Below are 14,121 nucleotides of genomic sequence, written 5' to 3'. Positions count from 1 at the left end.
CGCTCCAGATCATGCGAACTGGATCGGGGTACGTTTTTGTACCGATCGCATGTGGAACGCGAACCAAATCGGAAAAAGTATCGATTGCAAAATTGTATTCACCATACCTCAATTCGTGATTCTGGAAGACAAGAACGACGATTTGGAACGTTGATTTGGGGTTTGGGAACGCTGATTTTGGGTTTGGAATCGATCGGCCGGTGAAATTGAATATTTTTTATCTTTTATGCAATTGATTGTGTATATCCCCTTCATATAAAGCATAAATTCACTAGATATGTTCCATATACACCATTAATTTAATTTCATTGATTTAAGTGGGTCCAAATTTGTTTACAAATTAAGTGATTTCATAGTGTATAGACGATTTCATATCAATAATAGATTACAAACAGCTCGTTTCACTAGGTAATCAACACTATATATACATGGACGATTTTTTTTATTTACCACATATTAAACAGAAACAAAAGCAATTAGAGGCACATTACTTACCAGTTACCACATAAAAATGGTATTTGGCAAACAAATATCTGATCACATAGTACCTATTGAAGTAAATGAAGATGAAGATATCACACAAGAAAACACATTTGTAGAGGAGACTCAAGAAGTTCAAGGTAAAGAAGTGAACGATGACAAGCCCGTGTTGCAAGAAGTAACCATTCTTTCTGATGCAAATAGCAAGAATCCATCAGGTTAAAAGAAATGGGTTTGTAAACATTGCAAACAACAATTTACAAGTTCATACACAAGGATACATGTACACTTTTTTGGTGCTATGTCGGGAAAAAAACCATAAATTAAAAGGTGTACAGTTGTACTTAATGATCGCAAGAAGTATGAAAGGCTGATGAACAAAGTAAGAGATGTTGTAAAAGTGGGAGTGTCTCGTGATTTAAAGAAATATATATTCACTAAAAAACAATCTTCCTCTTCTTCTAAGAAACCAATTGAAGATGCATTTGCTGTGATAAAGAGAAGCACAGTTGACTTGAAGATCATGAAAGGGCTTTGTGCAAATGGAATTCCATTTAATGTGCTACGTAATCCCCAATTTCTAGAGATGGTTAGTGTTATCAACAAAGCACCTGCGGGTTATAAGCCTCCTTCCAGTGATAAAGAAAGGACGACTCTACTTGATGAATGCCATAGAGATGTAGAAAATATTTAAATCCTATAAAAGATACATGGTATACGCAAGGTGTTTCAATTGTTTACTCATTAATGTCTTAGTTGTTAACAATCGTGGGGCGATGTTCATGTATGCAGAAGACTTTTCTGGTGTGGAGAAAACTGGAGTTGCAATAGCAAATTATTTTCTTGGAGCCATCGAAACAGTAGGACCAAGAAATGTCCTACAAGTTGTTACAGACAATGTTGCGAATTGCAAGGCTACCGGGAAGGAAATAGAAAAGGTACGCAAACACATTTTCTGGTCTCCTTGTTGTGTGCATACATTGAATTTGATTTTCAAAGATCTTGAAAATTCGTTCTATTGGTTGATGACAACATATAAAAGAGGGAAAGTGGTTGTAAATATCATAATCATGCTTTGACCATGTTTAGAGATAACTCAACACTTGAGTTATTAAAGGTGGCAAAGACGAGATTTGCATCTCATTATGTATTATTGAGAAGGTTAATGGACTGTAGAGAAGCTTTGTTTACAACCATCGCCCTTAATTCTTGGAGAGATTGGGTGAAGCATGGGGGTGAAAATACTAGGATTACAGGATCAAAGGTTGTTGAAACTATTAGAAGTGAAGAGTTTTGGGAAGATATGGAGAGCATTTTAGCCATCACAAAACCTATTTTTTTTGCTGATAAAATTTTGTGATGGCGAGGGAGCAAAAATGGGAGAAATATACGAAAAAAATGGACAACATGTTAGGTGAAATTAAAGATGTGATGTCAAATAACAAATATGTTTCCTACTATGATGAAGTTGAGAAAATATTGCTTGCTCGGTTGGAGAAGATGACGATTTCGTTACATTGTTTGGGATTTGCTTTATGTCCACGATTCTATGATACAAGCTATCTTTCAATGTTAGCACATGGTGGAATAGCTAGAAAAGCACCCAACTTAGATAAAGAAGTGATACTTGGAGTCATGGAAGCGTTTAAAAGAATATAAGAAAGTCATGAAGAATACCAGATGTTGCGAAAGCAAATTGGAACATTTCATATGAAAAAAGGACTTTATTCGATGGCATCATCACATATGGATGCGGTAACCATGGACGCGATTGATTAGTGGTCAAGTTATGGTTCAGAAACTCCACAATTGGCTGATGTTGCCAAAAGAGTTCTCTCACAGCCCATTAGCAGCTCATCAGCAGAACGAAACTGGAGTACATACTCTTATATTCACAATGTGAAAAGAAATCGTTTAAATTGTAAAATGGCAGACAAGTTGGTGTTTATCCACTCAAACATTCGACTCTAGTCACATTTTTTTTGAAAATTAAAAAGCAGGTCCAACTAAAAAATGGGATATGAATCCAGAAAATACAAATTTGGAAGGGCCAAGTACAAGATATGAAGATTTGCAATGGGAGAACTTGGAAGGAGATGATGCTAATGCATATAGAAATGGAAAAAGGCAAAGGATGGATTAGTTTGAAGTTTTTTTAGATGTGTTAATCAGTTAATGTTCTTGTTTTTTGTTTTTTTTTCAAATTGTTACTGTTACTGTTTTTTTGATTCCTGGTATTTACTTTCAATTTCCATGTTTTGAATTTTGAAGTGTTATCTGCTGGAATATTACATCCTATTTGAAGTGTTTATGTTATAATATAAGTTAACTGTTTTTGGAATTATGTTTTAAACATGGTACATTGTATTCGATAATATGGTACACCATACCAGATACTATGATACACCGTACCGGGTCGTACCCGACGTACCGAAATGAACCTACCCCCTCGTACCGGATACACCCATGCTAGCAATCCACTTTCCCGATCCATGTTCCCGTACCGGTTCATACCACGATCCATGTGACTATGAATGCACCAGTGGGAGGAAGGTGGTGCGTCTTCAACCGAGAATAGCGGCAGCTACACCACGGGTTCGTTTCTCTGGAAGTAGGATGGTCGCGGTGGTGGCTTCAATGGTTTGCAACCTCAACAGCGATGGTGGTGTGGCACTGGAAGTCGTAGAAATGAAGGCGGCGCCCGAAGGTGAAGGGAGATATAAGGTGGCGGCTGGAAAAAAAAACTTCCTAGGGTTAGGGTTATGGGAAAGTTGCGGGTTTATATGCTCCCATCCATTTTCAAACTTTAACCCATATTAACATTTTCAGTCCCTCCTCCTCTCATTCTTTTCAAATAAAGACCATATATTACCATTCAACATCTTAGCCTCCAAAATCTATTCAATATAAGTCCAAATGATACCAAACACCCCCTGAATTATGAAAATCTTTACAAAATAAATCCCGAAATTACACTGTTAACCCCCGAAAATCCAAATTATATTATTTGGCTCCCCAAAACCAACACCGCCGCTAAATATTATGGATTTTAGGACTACTATTCATTTATTAGTTTTATCTATTTGTTTATTTAATCAACGGGATGTTACAATATATATATATATATATATATATATATATATATATATATAAACTAAAAGTTAGTTTTATAAAATATATAAGACAACATGTGGGAAATAGAATGAGTGTAAGACACTCTTCGCTCTCTTTGATACCACCTTAGGCCATCACCATCACTCCCACCACTCTAAGGGTGATGAGTGTTTTTCCTCCAGTGCTTTGACTAGTGTTTTTTTTTTAAATCTTGAGAATGTATTGTGTAAGAGAGATTACATATGTACAAGAGTTGCATCTTTTTTTACGCATAAAAAATGTGGTTATACACTTTATCAAACTATACTTTTGTTTGGAAACTTAATAAACCATAAGATTTACTTTTAAATATAATGAAATCATTAACTTCCTTTAGAACCATATATGAAGTTGTTACCATTCCATGAAATACTTTTATGGGTTAATGATCTATAAAGGTAGGAAGTTTGGCATTTGTCCACATATAGGTAATCATGTTTTTTTCGTACATATTTGACCATTAAACTTGTTTGACCTGTTCAAAATAAGGTAATATGATTTGTAATTAGCGGTAATATTACCTTATTATGAACAATGAACAAGCCAAACAAGTTTACTGGACATGTGTACAAAAAAAACATGGTTACCTAAATATGGACAAAAACCAAAGTTTCTTACCCGTTTTGGTAATATTGGGTTATTTATGCTAAATGCAATATGTGACATAAAACCAGGCTACCAGGTCTTTGTGTATGAGTAAATGGCCAAGTTTTGGGCCAACCCAGTTTAGGCCCAACTAGTTAGGGGCTAGGTTGTATACACTTAAGGGGCTAAGTTGTGTACACTTTAGAGACATGGCAGTACAACCTAGCCCATGACTAGAAGGGTTTGAACTAGGTTGGCCTAAGTCTAACCTAATTGTCCATTGACTTGGATTTATAAATAGAACACCTCCTCCATAAGGAGGATATCTCATTCTCAAACATAAGCCTCCACTTTAAACATACACTCTTCCCACCAAGATGGTTCTCCGTACAAGAGAAACTATCTCCTCATACACATCGATCTAATTTAACTGTCGGAGCTTGATCCTATGGCACAGTCCCTGAAATAATTCTAACAGTTTTGTTGTATGATGACACCTAAGAATCAAGTCAGGAACTTGCTAATGACACCTACTCTAGATCTTACACAAAGACCCGATAGGCCGATTCCATGTCAAATCAGTGGGTATTATGATTACTTGCACGTAGCATAAAGAACTCAATATTACCAAAATGGGTAAGGAACTTTGGTTTTTGTCCATATTTATATAACCATGTTTTTTTTGTACACATTTAACTAGTAAACTTGTTTGACTTGTTTATAATAGGGTAATATCACTGTAATTACCAGTCATATTACCATATTTTGAACAAGTCAAACAAGTTCGATGGTCAAATGTGGACAAAAAAAACAAAGTTACCTAAATGGGGACAAAAACTAAAGTTTGTTACCTTTCTAGGTCATTAACCCTGCCTACTTTTTAAGATATGTTATACTATCTTTCATGAAGCATGGCAATAGACCTTCTTTACACATGACATGAATATATATATCATGAACATGAGCTCTTTTATCTTGAAAACATGTTTCGACTTGCAACCTTGTTTTCACAAAAAAAAAAAAAATACTACTCACCTTAATGGTCTGGGCCAAAGTTACTAGTTTCCTTGAACTTAATTACAACCATAAGGTGACACCGCAAATTTTATCCAATCTAAACTTTAGACATACTTGTTTTAATATATATGATTTAAAATTGTCACCATGACAAAAGCATAATTGTTGATATGTAAAATTTCATAAAAGATGTTCAAGGTTCAAATCTTACACGCCTATAATCAGTGTTATGTGATTTTATCCCAGGAGATGGTTCTACATGGGCTGCCGAAAGAGGGCGGACTACCAATTTTTTATGTTTTAAAACAATAGACAAAGTTTCGGCTCTTGATATATTTTTAAACCAATGTTGTTTGTGAAGAAAACGAGTTCCTTACCCATATTTACCACTAACCCTAAAATATTATATCATTTATTTTTGCCGCAAAAACCTCCAACGTACCAACAAAAATGGAAAAGGAATGCATATGTGTTTTCCAACAAAACATGTTTCCTTAAACTATGCTAAGCATTGCCTTAATATATACAAAAACATAGTTTTTTCGTTTTTTATAATTTTTAAGAAGCTATTTTTATCGAAAAATGATTTTAAATATACCAAAATTCATGATTTTTTATTCTCTACAAATAGACATCCATATTGATATAGTTTTAAGATAAAATAATTTTTTTTTATATTTTAAGCTATCGTTGTTCATAAGTGAATAAAAATGAATCTGGTTTTTATTATAGTACATATGTTATTCACTTATGAATAAAAACTATGATTAATTTTTTTAATAATTTAAGTATCATTCATATATGAATATAACATATATTAAACATAGTATATTCATATTTAAATATTAGACGATGCATTCACTTGTGAATATTAGATAGTATATTCACTTGTGAATGTTAGATGGTATATTCACTTATGAATATTAGATGACATTTTCATATGTGAATATTATATAGTATTATATGGTATATCACATGAGAATAGTACATAGTATATTCACTTGTGAATATTAGATCGTATATTCACTTATGAATAATAGTTGGTATATTCATATATGAATATTACAAGGTGTTTTCAGAAATATATATAATTTTTATATGTTATTCACATATAAATAACATACAAATTTGCATATTTGTTTTGTGTTTTAATAATCAAATATTGATTCTGGTGAGAAAAAACATATTCATATGTGAATATAACGTGGTAATTTAGTTTATGCATTTCATCAAACAGTTGGAATGTATATAAGGTAACTTTTTTAAAAATGTGCTAAATATGATACTTTGACTATTTACATCTTACAAAATAGTAGATTGGTAGAAAAATATATGAAAATTTTCAAACAAAAAATTATTTGATCTTTTTCTAACCTTAATTTTGATGTTTTATTTGATGAACGATGTTGAATGAATGATACGAATTGATTTTTTTGTTGATTATCGATGATGTTCTAATGATGCTGGGAGTATAATTAATCGTAGATATGTTCGTATTCAGGCAAAATTGAAGGTTGGATTGGAAGAGCAAAAAACGAATGAATTTCAACTCTTATCTAATTCTCTACATTTATATATTTGTGATTGAAGGCTATCATATCATATTTACAAGTTTGTCACCGTGTCCTTTATGTTTAGATGCGATGCTAATTAAATGAGTGGCTGAGAATAATTCCCCCATTCTCAACCTTTTTTATTTTCTCAATTGAACAATATATATATATATATATATATATATATATATATATATATATATATATATATATATATGCTAATTAAATGAGTGGCTAAGAATGATTTCCCCATTCTCAACCTTTTTTATTTTTTCAATTGAACAATATATATATATATATATATATATATATATATATATATATATATATATAAAAGAAAGAATGTAGCTACCGTACTATTAACTTGGTTTGCAAACAAATTCAGAAGAAAAAAACTACACATTAGTGTATCCTTATCCAAACTTTTTGTAATAAGATGCCGAAATAGTCATTTGTGAGCAACATTTTAACTTTAAAAATCCTACTACTGGGTGCATCACAAATATGTTTCGTTAACAAGTTAATCTAAGACATCTTTTTTTAACGAGATATCAAGTCTTACCAATAGCTAAAAAACATATTACACATGGAGATTATCTTTTCCTTTCCTACCTTCTCTTTTTCCTTCCGCGAGTCTGCAACACAAATCCAGTCATAAATATGTAATTATGTGAAGAAAAAAAAATATCAAACTTTTCAGATCTAAAAATAAGAATATTAGACAGAAAGCCACCTGTTTCGCAGGAACCTCATGAATAGATGTAGAAGTGGGTTCTGATTGATTGGGTGTACCCACCGGAATCAAAGTGCCATCAACCTAATGGATGCATGTAATCGAAATTAATTAAAACTAAAAACAGAGCATCTTTAGTCCCCGCTTATTATGCAGGACATGTAAGAACAAAACAACTTGTATTGTGTTTGACATGCATTCGACAGGACTGGGACTCTGACTGATGTGAATGGGACAAAAATTGCCCAGTCCAGTCCAATGCACGTCAAACACAGTACAAGTACAACCCAGACAATGGATGGGAAACTTACGGTATTGGGGATGTTTTGAGGAGGGGTAGCCTTGTGCAAGGTAGACATCATTGAGAGCATTTGAGACATCTGAGCAGACATCTGTGAACATGTTTGTTCGAGTGATGCAAGTTTGTCCTTCATTTGAAGAACTTCGGCATTCTTTTCCGCAACCATATTCAACGCCTCAACTCGCGTAGAAACTTCAGGGCCGGGACGAGAAGGGGTAGTAGCATTTAATCCGTATAAGGAGACACCGCCTTTTCTATCCACTCCCATTACCCGCTCATACACATCATCTTTTACTTCATTCTTGTTACCATCTGTCTCTCGTAGTTGTGACTGAAATCAACAATCCATTTAATTAACACATAAAATATAATTTTAAAAATAAAAAGTACATATTAGCGTAACATGATTATTACAATCACAGCAGCTGTCGCCTCATTCACCGGCTGACCGTTTTTCCGTGTACGGGTCAAGATAAATAGTTCTGCCCGTGATGGTTCCTGCCCGTCCGTCCTTTTTGCCCTCTGTCATAATTGAAAAGGGTATATCAGTCATTATGAAGGTATTATCTATATTCTATAAAATAAAGAGAATTACAATGTTGTTACTTACCTCCTCTTCACGTATTCTAGCAAAGCTTTTTTTGCCCGAGGTGTGACTAAACTTATGCCTAGCACGATTGGCCTTATTTTTGGCACTAATACGCTGAAACATTGTAGAAATTTATAAAAATTAATTTCTTTTTTCAATTTAACAAATGAAATTTATAAAAATGTGAGAGCCAGAACACAAACCTGCCATTTTTCAGAGCTCCATTGAGAAACAAGAACTGCCCACTGATCAGGAAGGACCCTGTCATCACAATCTGCAAGGCGTTCTTCATCGGTTGAATGTGTGTCATAATGAGTAGTCTTGAGAAGAGACTTAAAGTTTCTCCATTTAGTTCCAAGTGACATCAGCACCCAACTTCTACTACTAGGGTCAATATCAAATTTCATCTGTAACATATACATGAAATATATTATTGGACAGGAGTCACACGACCAAAAGAATATAAAAAAGCTGGTCACATGTTTTCTTTATTCTATGACATTAATGATTCAAAAAATAAAAATCCATACCAAAACTTTCTGCCACATGTTCTCCTTATTCTCTTCTGGCACTTTGCTCCAACTAGGATAAATCAAGGGAGCCAAGTTTCCATCACGTGCTGTTAGACCTAAAAAGCTGGTCAACTGTGATGCCTCTGACCCCACGGGCTGCCCGAGTTCATTGGTCAGGACTTTTATCCGCCCGACTGTATTCAACAATCTAACGCAACGTGTGGGCCCACGACCTTGGCGTTTCTTTTGAATACTTCTAGAATCTTTTTTCAGACAATTATGGTTAGTATTAGTAAAGTTCATTTTTTTTGGTAAAAGATTATAATAGTAGATTGTTAAAAAAAAAAAGGAGTTACCAATGTTAGGCTCATCTTGTTCAGGGGAGGATTGTGGGAGGTTGTTAGAGCTCTGTTGAGGTAGAACAGGGTGCTGCATGTTGATTGGCTCGGGTTGATTTTGTACTATTTGGTTAGAACCAGAGGCGTTTTGGTTGGACAAATTGTTGGTGAGTGGGACAAGTGGGAAGTCTTTTCCTTGTTTCTTGTGCCTTGAGATAGAAGACTCTGTAAAGGAAAGGACAAAACGGTCAAAATATGATCACCCTTACCAGCAATAGGAATAACAGAATTTGCATATAGCCATACCTGCAACACCAGAATTTGCATTTGTGAATCCTGGGACATGATATTGCACATTAGAGCTCAATCCAGGCCTATTCTCTTTGGATGAGGGTGGAATGGATTGTACTTGGGTTGACCTTTTATCAGCAATAGGAGTAACAGGACTCACTGAATGTCCCTCGTTATGCATATTTTGTTGCACTGCAGGTTCTACTAAAAATTTGCTCTTTATTAAATATATCCATCATAAAAAGATACTAAAACTAATTACAGCACATATGGCCATATGGGGTGCTTACTAACAAAAGTTGGTGATTGTTCACAGTGTAGTCCAGCTGCTATCCAGTACTTTGTAAAGAATGTCTTCACCCGCTTCATGAGCTCCAAAATATGATCACCCTTCTTATTATATTTGACACAATTATACCAAATATATTCTACATCTTTAAACACGTCTCCTGAATTCATGTACTTGAGACCATTCTCAAGGTTGTTGCATATTGTACCAAAATCCATTGGTGTATCGATAACATCAAAGTAATCCTGGTTCAACAAAAGCACATGTTTTTAGAATGTATAAAAAAAATGCTAAACACACAAGCAAGAAGCTTACAGGTATTTCAAGTGCAACAGGATCTACAGGTCTGTTAAATGGATCAGCTGCATCCAACTTCATTGTCTTTTTGATAACCTAAGATAGAAAAAAGGCAATCTATAAGTGTAAAGCAAGGATGTAGAATTACAAAAGATGGTCAACGTAAATTATACTGATAGGGCAGTATCCAATTCTTGCTGCTTGTATTCTGGATTTTGATGTAGTTTGCTGTTGTTTTCATCAAGATCCATGTCAGCATGAGGTTGCTCCATTTGTTCATTGCTGATTGAGTTCTCAGCCAAGGTTCTTGTCAGGTTAGCTAGTCCACCAGCTTCCTTAGACATGTCTTTGATAATGGATGCAATCATTTTGCGCAATTCATTTGGATGATTCTGCATTCTCCCATAAACAGCTTTTTCTATCTCTAAATCTGCTTGTCTGCTACCATTTCTTGGAGTTTCAGTTTCCATATGCACAGAGGTGAGATTTTTCTCTGTTTTCTCATCAGATACAGATTTTCCAACAGGTTGAAAATTCATGCTGGTTTCAGGTACTTCTGGTTCATCATTTTCTGCTACTAGAGTAGCATCAATTTGCACTGTCTTCTTCGCCAATGGAGTTTTAGCTTTGCGCTGCCCATATGCACGTTTCCGCTTCATTGTTATGTGCCTGGCGATGAAACCAACAAAAGCGACAAAAAACTGATCAGATAGTTTGCAACATGCTAATCAACGAATCAACACAGGTAACAAGCTACAGAATTACTATTACAAACTCTTAATATTTGGTTAATTCGTTGATCTTAGTCATCCACTCCAAACTCCATGTCTATGTCTAGTACCCGAAATGCTCGATTTTCTAGGATTTAAAACTTTGTAGATCAACTTGGAATAACATGTACATATAGAAATGTAGCTGACTATCAAAATCATACAAATTTGTTCCAAATTTTGCGACGTCTACTGATTGTTATCTTGTGTTGGAAAGTAAGCACAAAAAACTTAACAAATGGATGGAACAGAGATATAAACAATCGATAAAGCTATAATTGAGTATAGATAATCATAAACCTTAGTCGATTGAAAGCGTTAGAAGTAGATGATGAAGTGTTTACCTGTTGCTAGGGTTTTCTCGGCGACTTGGAGAAGATGTCAAGAAATGAAATAATGAGTTGGATTTTGGCTCGAGCCCCCTTTGGTGACGCCTTACAAACTACTCCCCTCCCGTCCCATATACCGATTATTGTTTTATGTATTTTCATGTAATCAGCAAAATAGAACAAGTATTATTTTCGTGTGTTATACGGATATTTTGTTTTTTCTTTTTTATCAATATAATTTTTTCTAAAGTGTGTATCGAGTATTTTATTATTACGGGTGGTTGTACCGTCACAAAAATAGTAACTTAAAATTTTTATTTTTAGATTAATAAATCCTCAGTACATATCATTCACATAAACCAGGTAATCAAGATTTATCAAAACATTATCAAATCAGAGTAAATCAAATAATGCGCGTATGTGCTTTGCAATTATCCCAAACTCTTCCATTTGAAAATCGAAATACCTGAAACATAAACTGAAAACCGTAAGCATAAAGCTTAGTGGGTTCCCCCACCATACAACATACTAAAACAACATACTGCCACGAATATTTGGGTGTGCAGCCTACCCCTTCGGTCTATTTCAACCGGATGATGTCGAGCATATCTGAGTTGCCCTTTCGGTCTCTTCCAACCGGATACTGTCAGGCATATCTGGGTGCCTGACCTACCCCTGCCAGGCATCTCTGGGTGTGTCTGACCTACCCCTTCGGTCTATTTTAACCGGATATCAGGTCTATTTCACCACTTACCACTTCGGTCTATTTTAACCGGATATCAGGTCTATTTCACCACCTACCACCAGTGGCGGATACAATTCAACAGGAGTGGGGTGCATGGCCCCCACTTAAATTTTTTTTCCCTCTAGTAATATGCTGAGAAAATAATTTATGTCGTTTTTATTTTAAACTATGGACCCCACTTCACAAACATTGGTCCCCACTCATTTAGATTTCTCTCTCGTTCATTTTTCTCTTCCCGTCTATTCTTCTCTCCCGTTCTTTGACCTAGCCTACCAAGTACCAACAAGTGGAAACCATGGCCCATAGCACAAACAAATGAAAATCGTCGGGAATTAGCACTCCACAACCACCGCCCACCGTCGCCAAAACTTCGCATTATCCAGGCACACATCACCGCTGCCTGACGTAGTGACGTCATTGCCTGAAGTCGCTCACCACCGGCTGACCGACACCATTTGCCGCCGCACCACGACCCACCACCGTATGACACCGCACAACACCGCCGCCAAAAAGTTTGTAAGTTTGTTGCACTGATTTCTTTTGATTTTGTGTTCAATTTTCACAAATTTGGTTTGATGCTCTCAAATTAGATTTTGTGTTCCATTTCTAAACTGAATGAATTTATCTTGCTTAGTGGTTTTGTGTGAACTGATTTTAGTGATTCCTGATTTCTGGTTTTTGCTTTGATACTTTGAACTGAATTTAGATTTAAACTGAATTTTGCTTTGATTTAATACTCTTGGTTGAGTAATTTGGATCAAATGGGTTTGATACTTTGGTTAATTTGGATTAATAGTTATGTGGGACAATGGAAATATATATAACCGATTAAAAAGGGTATACAAAGTTCAGATTTTTATTTAGTCAGTTCAAAACTATTGATTTTGCCTTTGTTCTATGTTGAATGGTTTTGTTTAATGATTTTTATTGTTTAATGGTTTTTTATTGTTTAACCAAATCAATTTCAAATGAAAATTTAAATTATTGTGTAATTTGCACAGTTGAAACATAAAAATTTTCCAAGGTTAGGAATGAAAATAGCATCAATCGATTTTTTACTTATGTGTCCTAGATTTCAATTGTAAAATGACATTTAAGGTTATAATGTGATTCTACTTCTTGTTATTTTAATTTTTTCGTATTAATTTATATGGTCAACGGTCAACGGTACACCCCACTTGACTTCCGGGCTGGATCCGCCACTGCCTACCACTACCACATGATATCATAAGCAAATAATCACATAAACATCAAAAAACACTGACAATTATCACAAAAGACAATCATCTTACTATAAACATCAACTAGTGGGACGACATTGGTGCATTCGACCCACAAATACAGTGAAGGTAACTCACCTCGATCCATTGCTAATCAGATAACATTTGGCTGCCGAACCGGAAATCTCACACTAACAACAAATAAATTCCAATTAATAATTATGTCATAATCCAATAACCGTGGTCTCAACTCATAAGCCACGACTCTTAGGGTAAAAGACCATTTTACATTTTCCTTAATGGGCCCAAGGCCTACTAATGGCCCAATGACACAACTCGAGGCCCAAACCAACCTAAGCCAACTCAAGGTCTTGAGGCCCAACCAGAGCCCAAACAAATAATTCATAACCCAAAGAAACAGCCCATCCCAACCGACGCCCAAATTACCGAACCCAAACCCCAAATGGATACTTCTTGTTTTACACACTCGAGGGTAAAATACCATTTTAAGTTCAAACTCTTACCACTTCATTTTAATATATAAATTTTTGGCATATGATAAAACGTTGTGTCATATAAATTATTGCTTAAAGATAAATTTCATCTCTAATAAAATTATACGTCACACCATTTGCAAGACTCAATAAATGTATTTAAATTGATTTTAATAAAATTATACTCACTGTCTAATTAAAAATGGGTACCAATCTTGAACCAATAAACTTTAGCCCAAGATAGAAAATAGCCCACACTAGTTAACCCAATAATATTATACCATTTAATTTAGCCCAAATACCATTTGTAAGCCCACCGCATCAAGCCCTAACTCTAAATGAAGACCATCAAAGTCAAAATTAGTCAAAGGTCTTAAACCTTTCTTGTCGTTTCTAGAAATCAGAAATAGCCACAGGACTTCCAA

At 34.8% G+C, this 14,121-nt stretch overlaps 1 protein-coding gene across 2 annotated transcripts; it reads right to left on the bottom strand.

Annotated features, from left to right (window-relative positions):
• Window positions 1–7,168: 7,168 nt before the first annotated feature.
• Window positions 7,169–11,391, bottom strand: LOC145073486 (uncharacterized). Of its 2 annotated transcripts, none has more exons than XM_079020034.1 (13): window positions 11,253–11,391; window positions 10,312–10,807; window positions 10,157–10,234; window positions 9,843–10,086; window positions 9,568–9,756; window positions 9,280–9,486; window positions 8,942–9,186; window positions 8,615–8,818; window positions 8,433–8,525; window positions 8,237–8,344; window positions 7,833–8,153; window positions 7,522–7,605; window positions 7,169–7,423 (listed from the first exon to the last, which is right to left on the bottom strand). In XM_079020034.1, exons 2-13 carry the CDS (start codon window positions 10,795–10,797, stop codon window positions 7,397–7,399), a joined length of 2,286 nt encoding a protein of 761 aa, XP_078876160.1. In that variant the 5' UTR covers window positions 10,798–10,807; window positions 11,253–11,391; the 3' UTR covers window positions 7,169–7,396. The 2 variants fall into 2 exon arrangements, with proteins under 2 accessions (XP_078876160.1, XP_078876161.1); XM_079020035.1 differs by having other exon boundaries at window positions 9,568–9,753.
• Between the last annotated feature and the right edge of the window lie 2,730 nt (window positions 11,392–14,121).

Source organism: Lactuca serriola, chromosome 9 (genome assembly GCF_051521515.1).
Source record: "Lactuca serriola cultivar US96UC23 chromosome 9, Lser_US96UC23_V15, whole genome shotgun sequence".
In the NCBI taxonomy this organism is placed as follows: Eukaryota; Viridiplantae; Streptophyta; class Magnoliopsida; order Asterales; family Asteraceae; genus Lactuca; species Lactuca serriola.
This window is presented reverse-complemented; position numbering and strand designations above follow the sequence as displayed.

Excerpts from the sequence above, each read along its gene's own strand:
- LOC145073486 (XM_079020034.1), bottom strand. The coding sequence starts at position 10,797 with ATGAAGCGGAAACGTGCATATGGGCAGCGCAAAGCTAAAACTCCATTG. Across the intron at positions 10,235-10,311 it reads AATTGGATACTGCCCTATCA|GTTATCAAAAAGACAATGAA; the intron begins GTATAATTTACG and ends TTTCTATCTTAG. Across the intron at positions 10,087-10,156 it reads CTGTTGCACTTGAAATACCT|GATTACTTTGATGTTATCGA; the intron begins GTAAGCTTCTTG and ends TTGTTGAACCAG.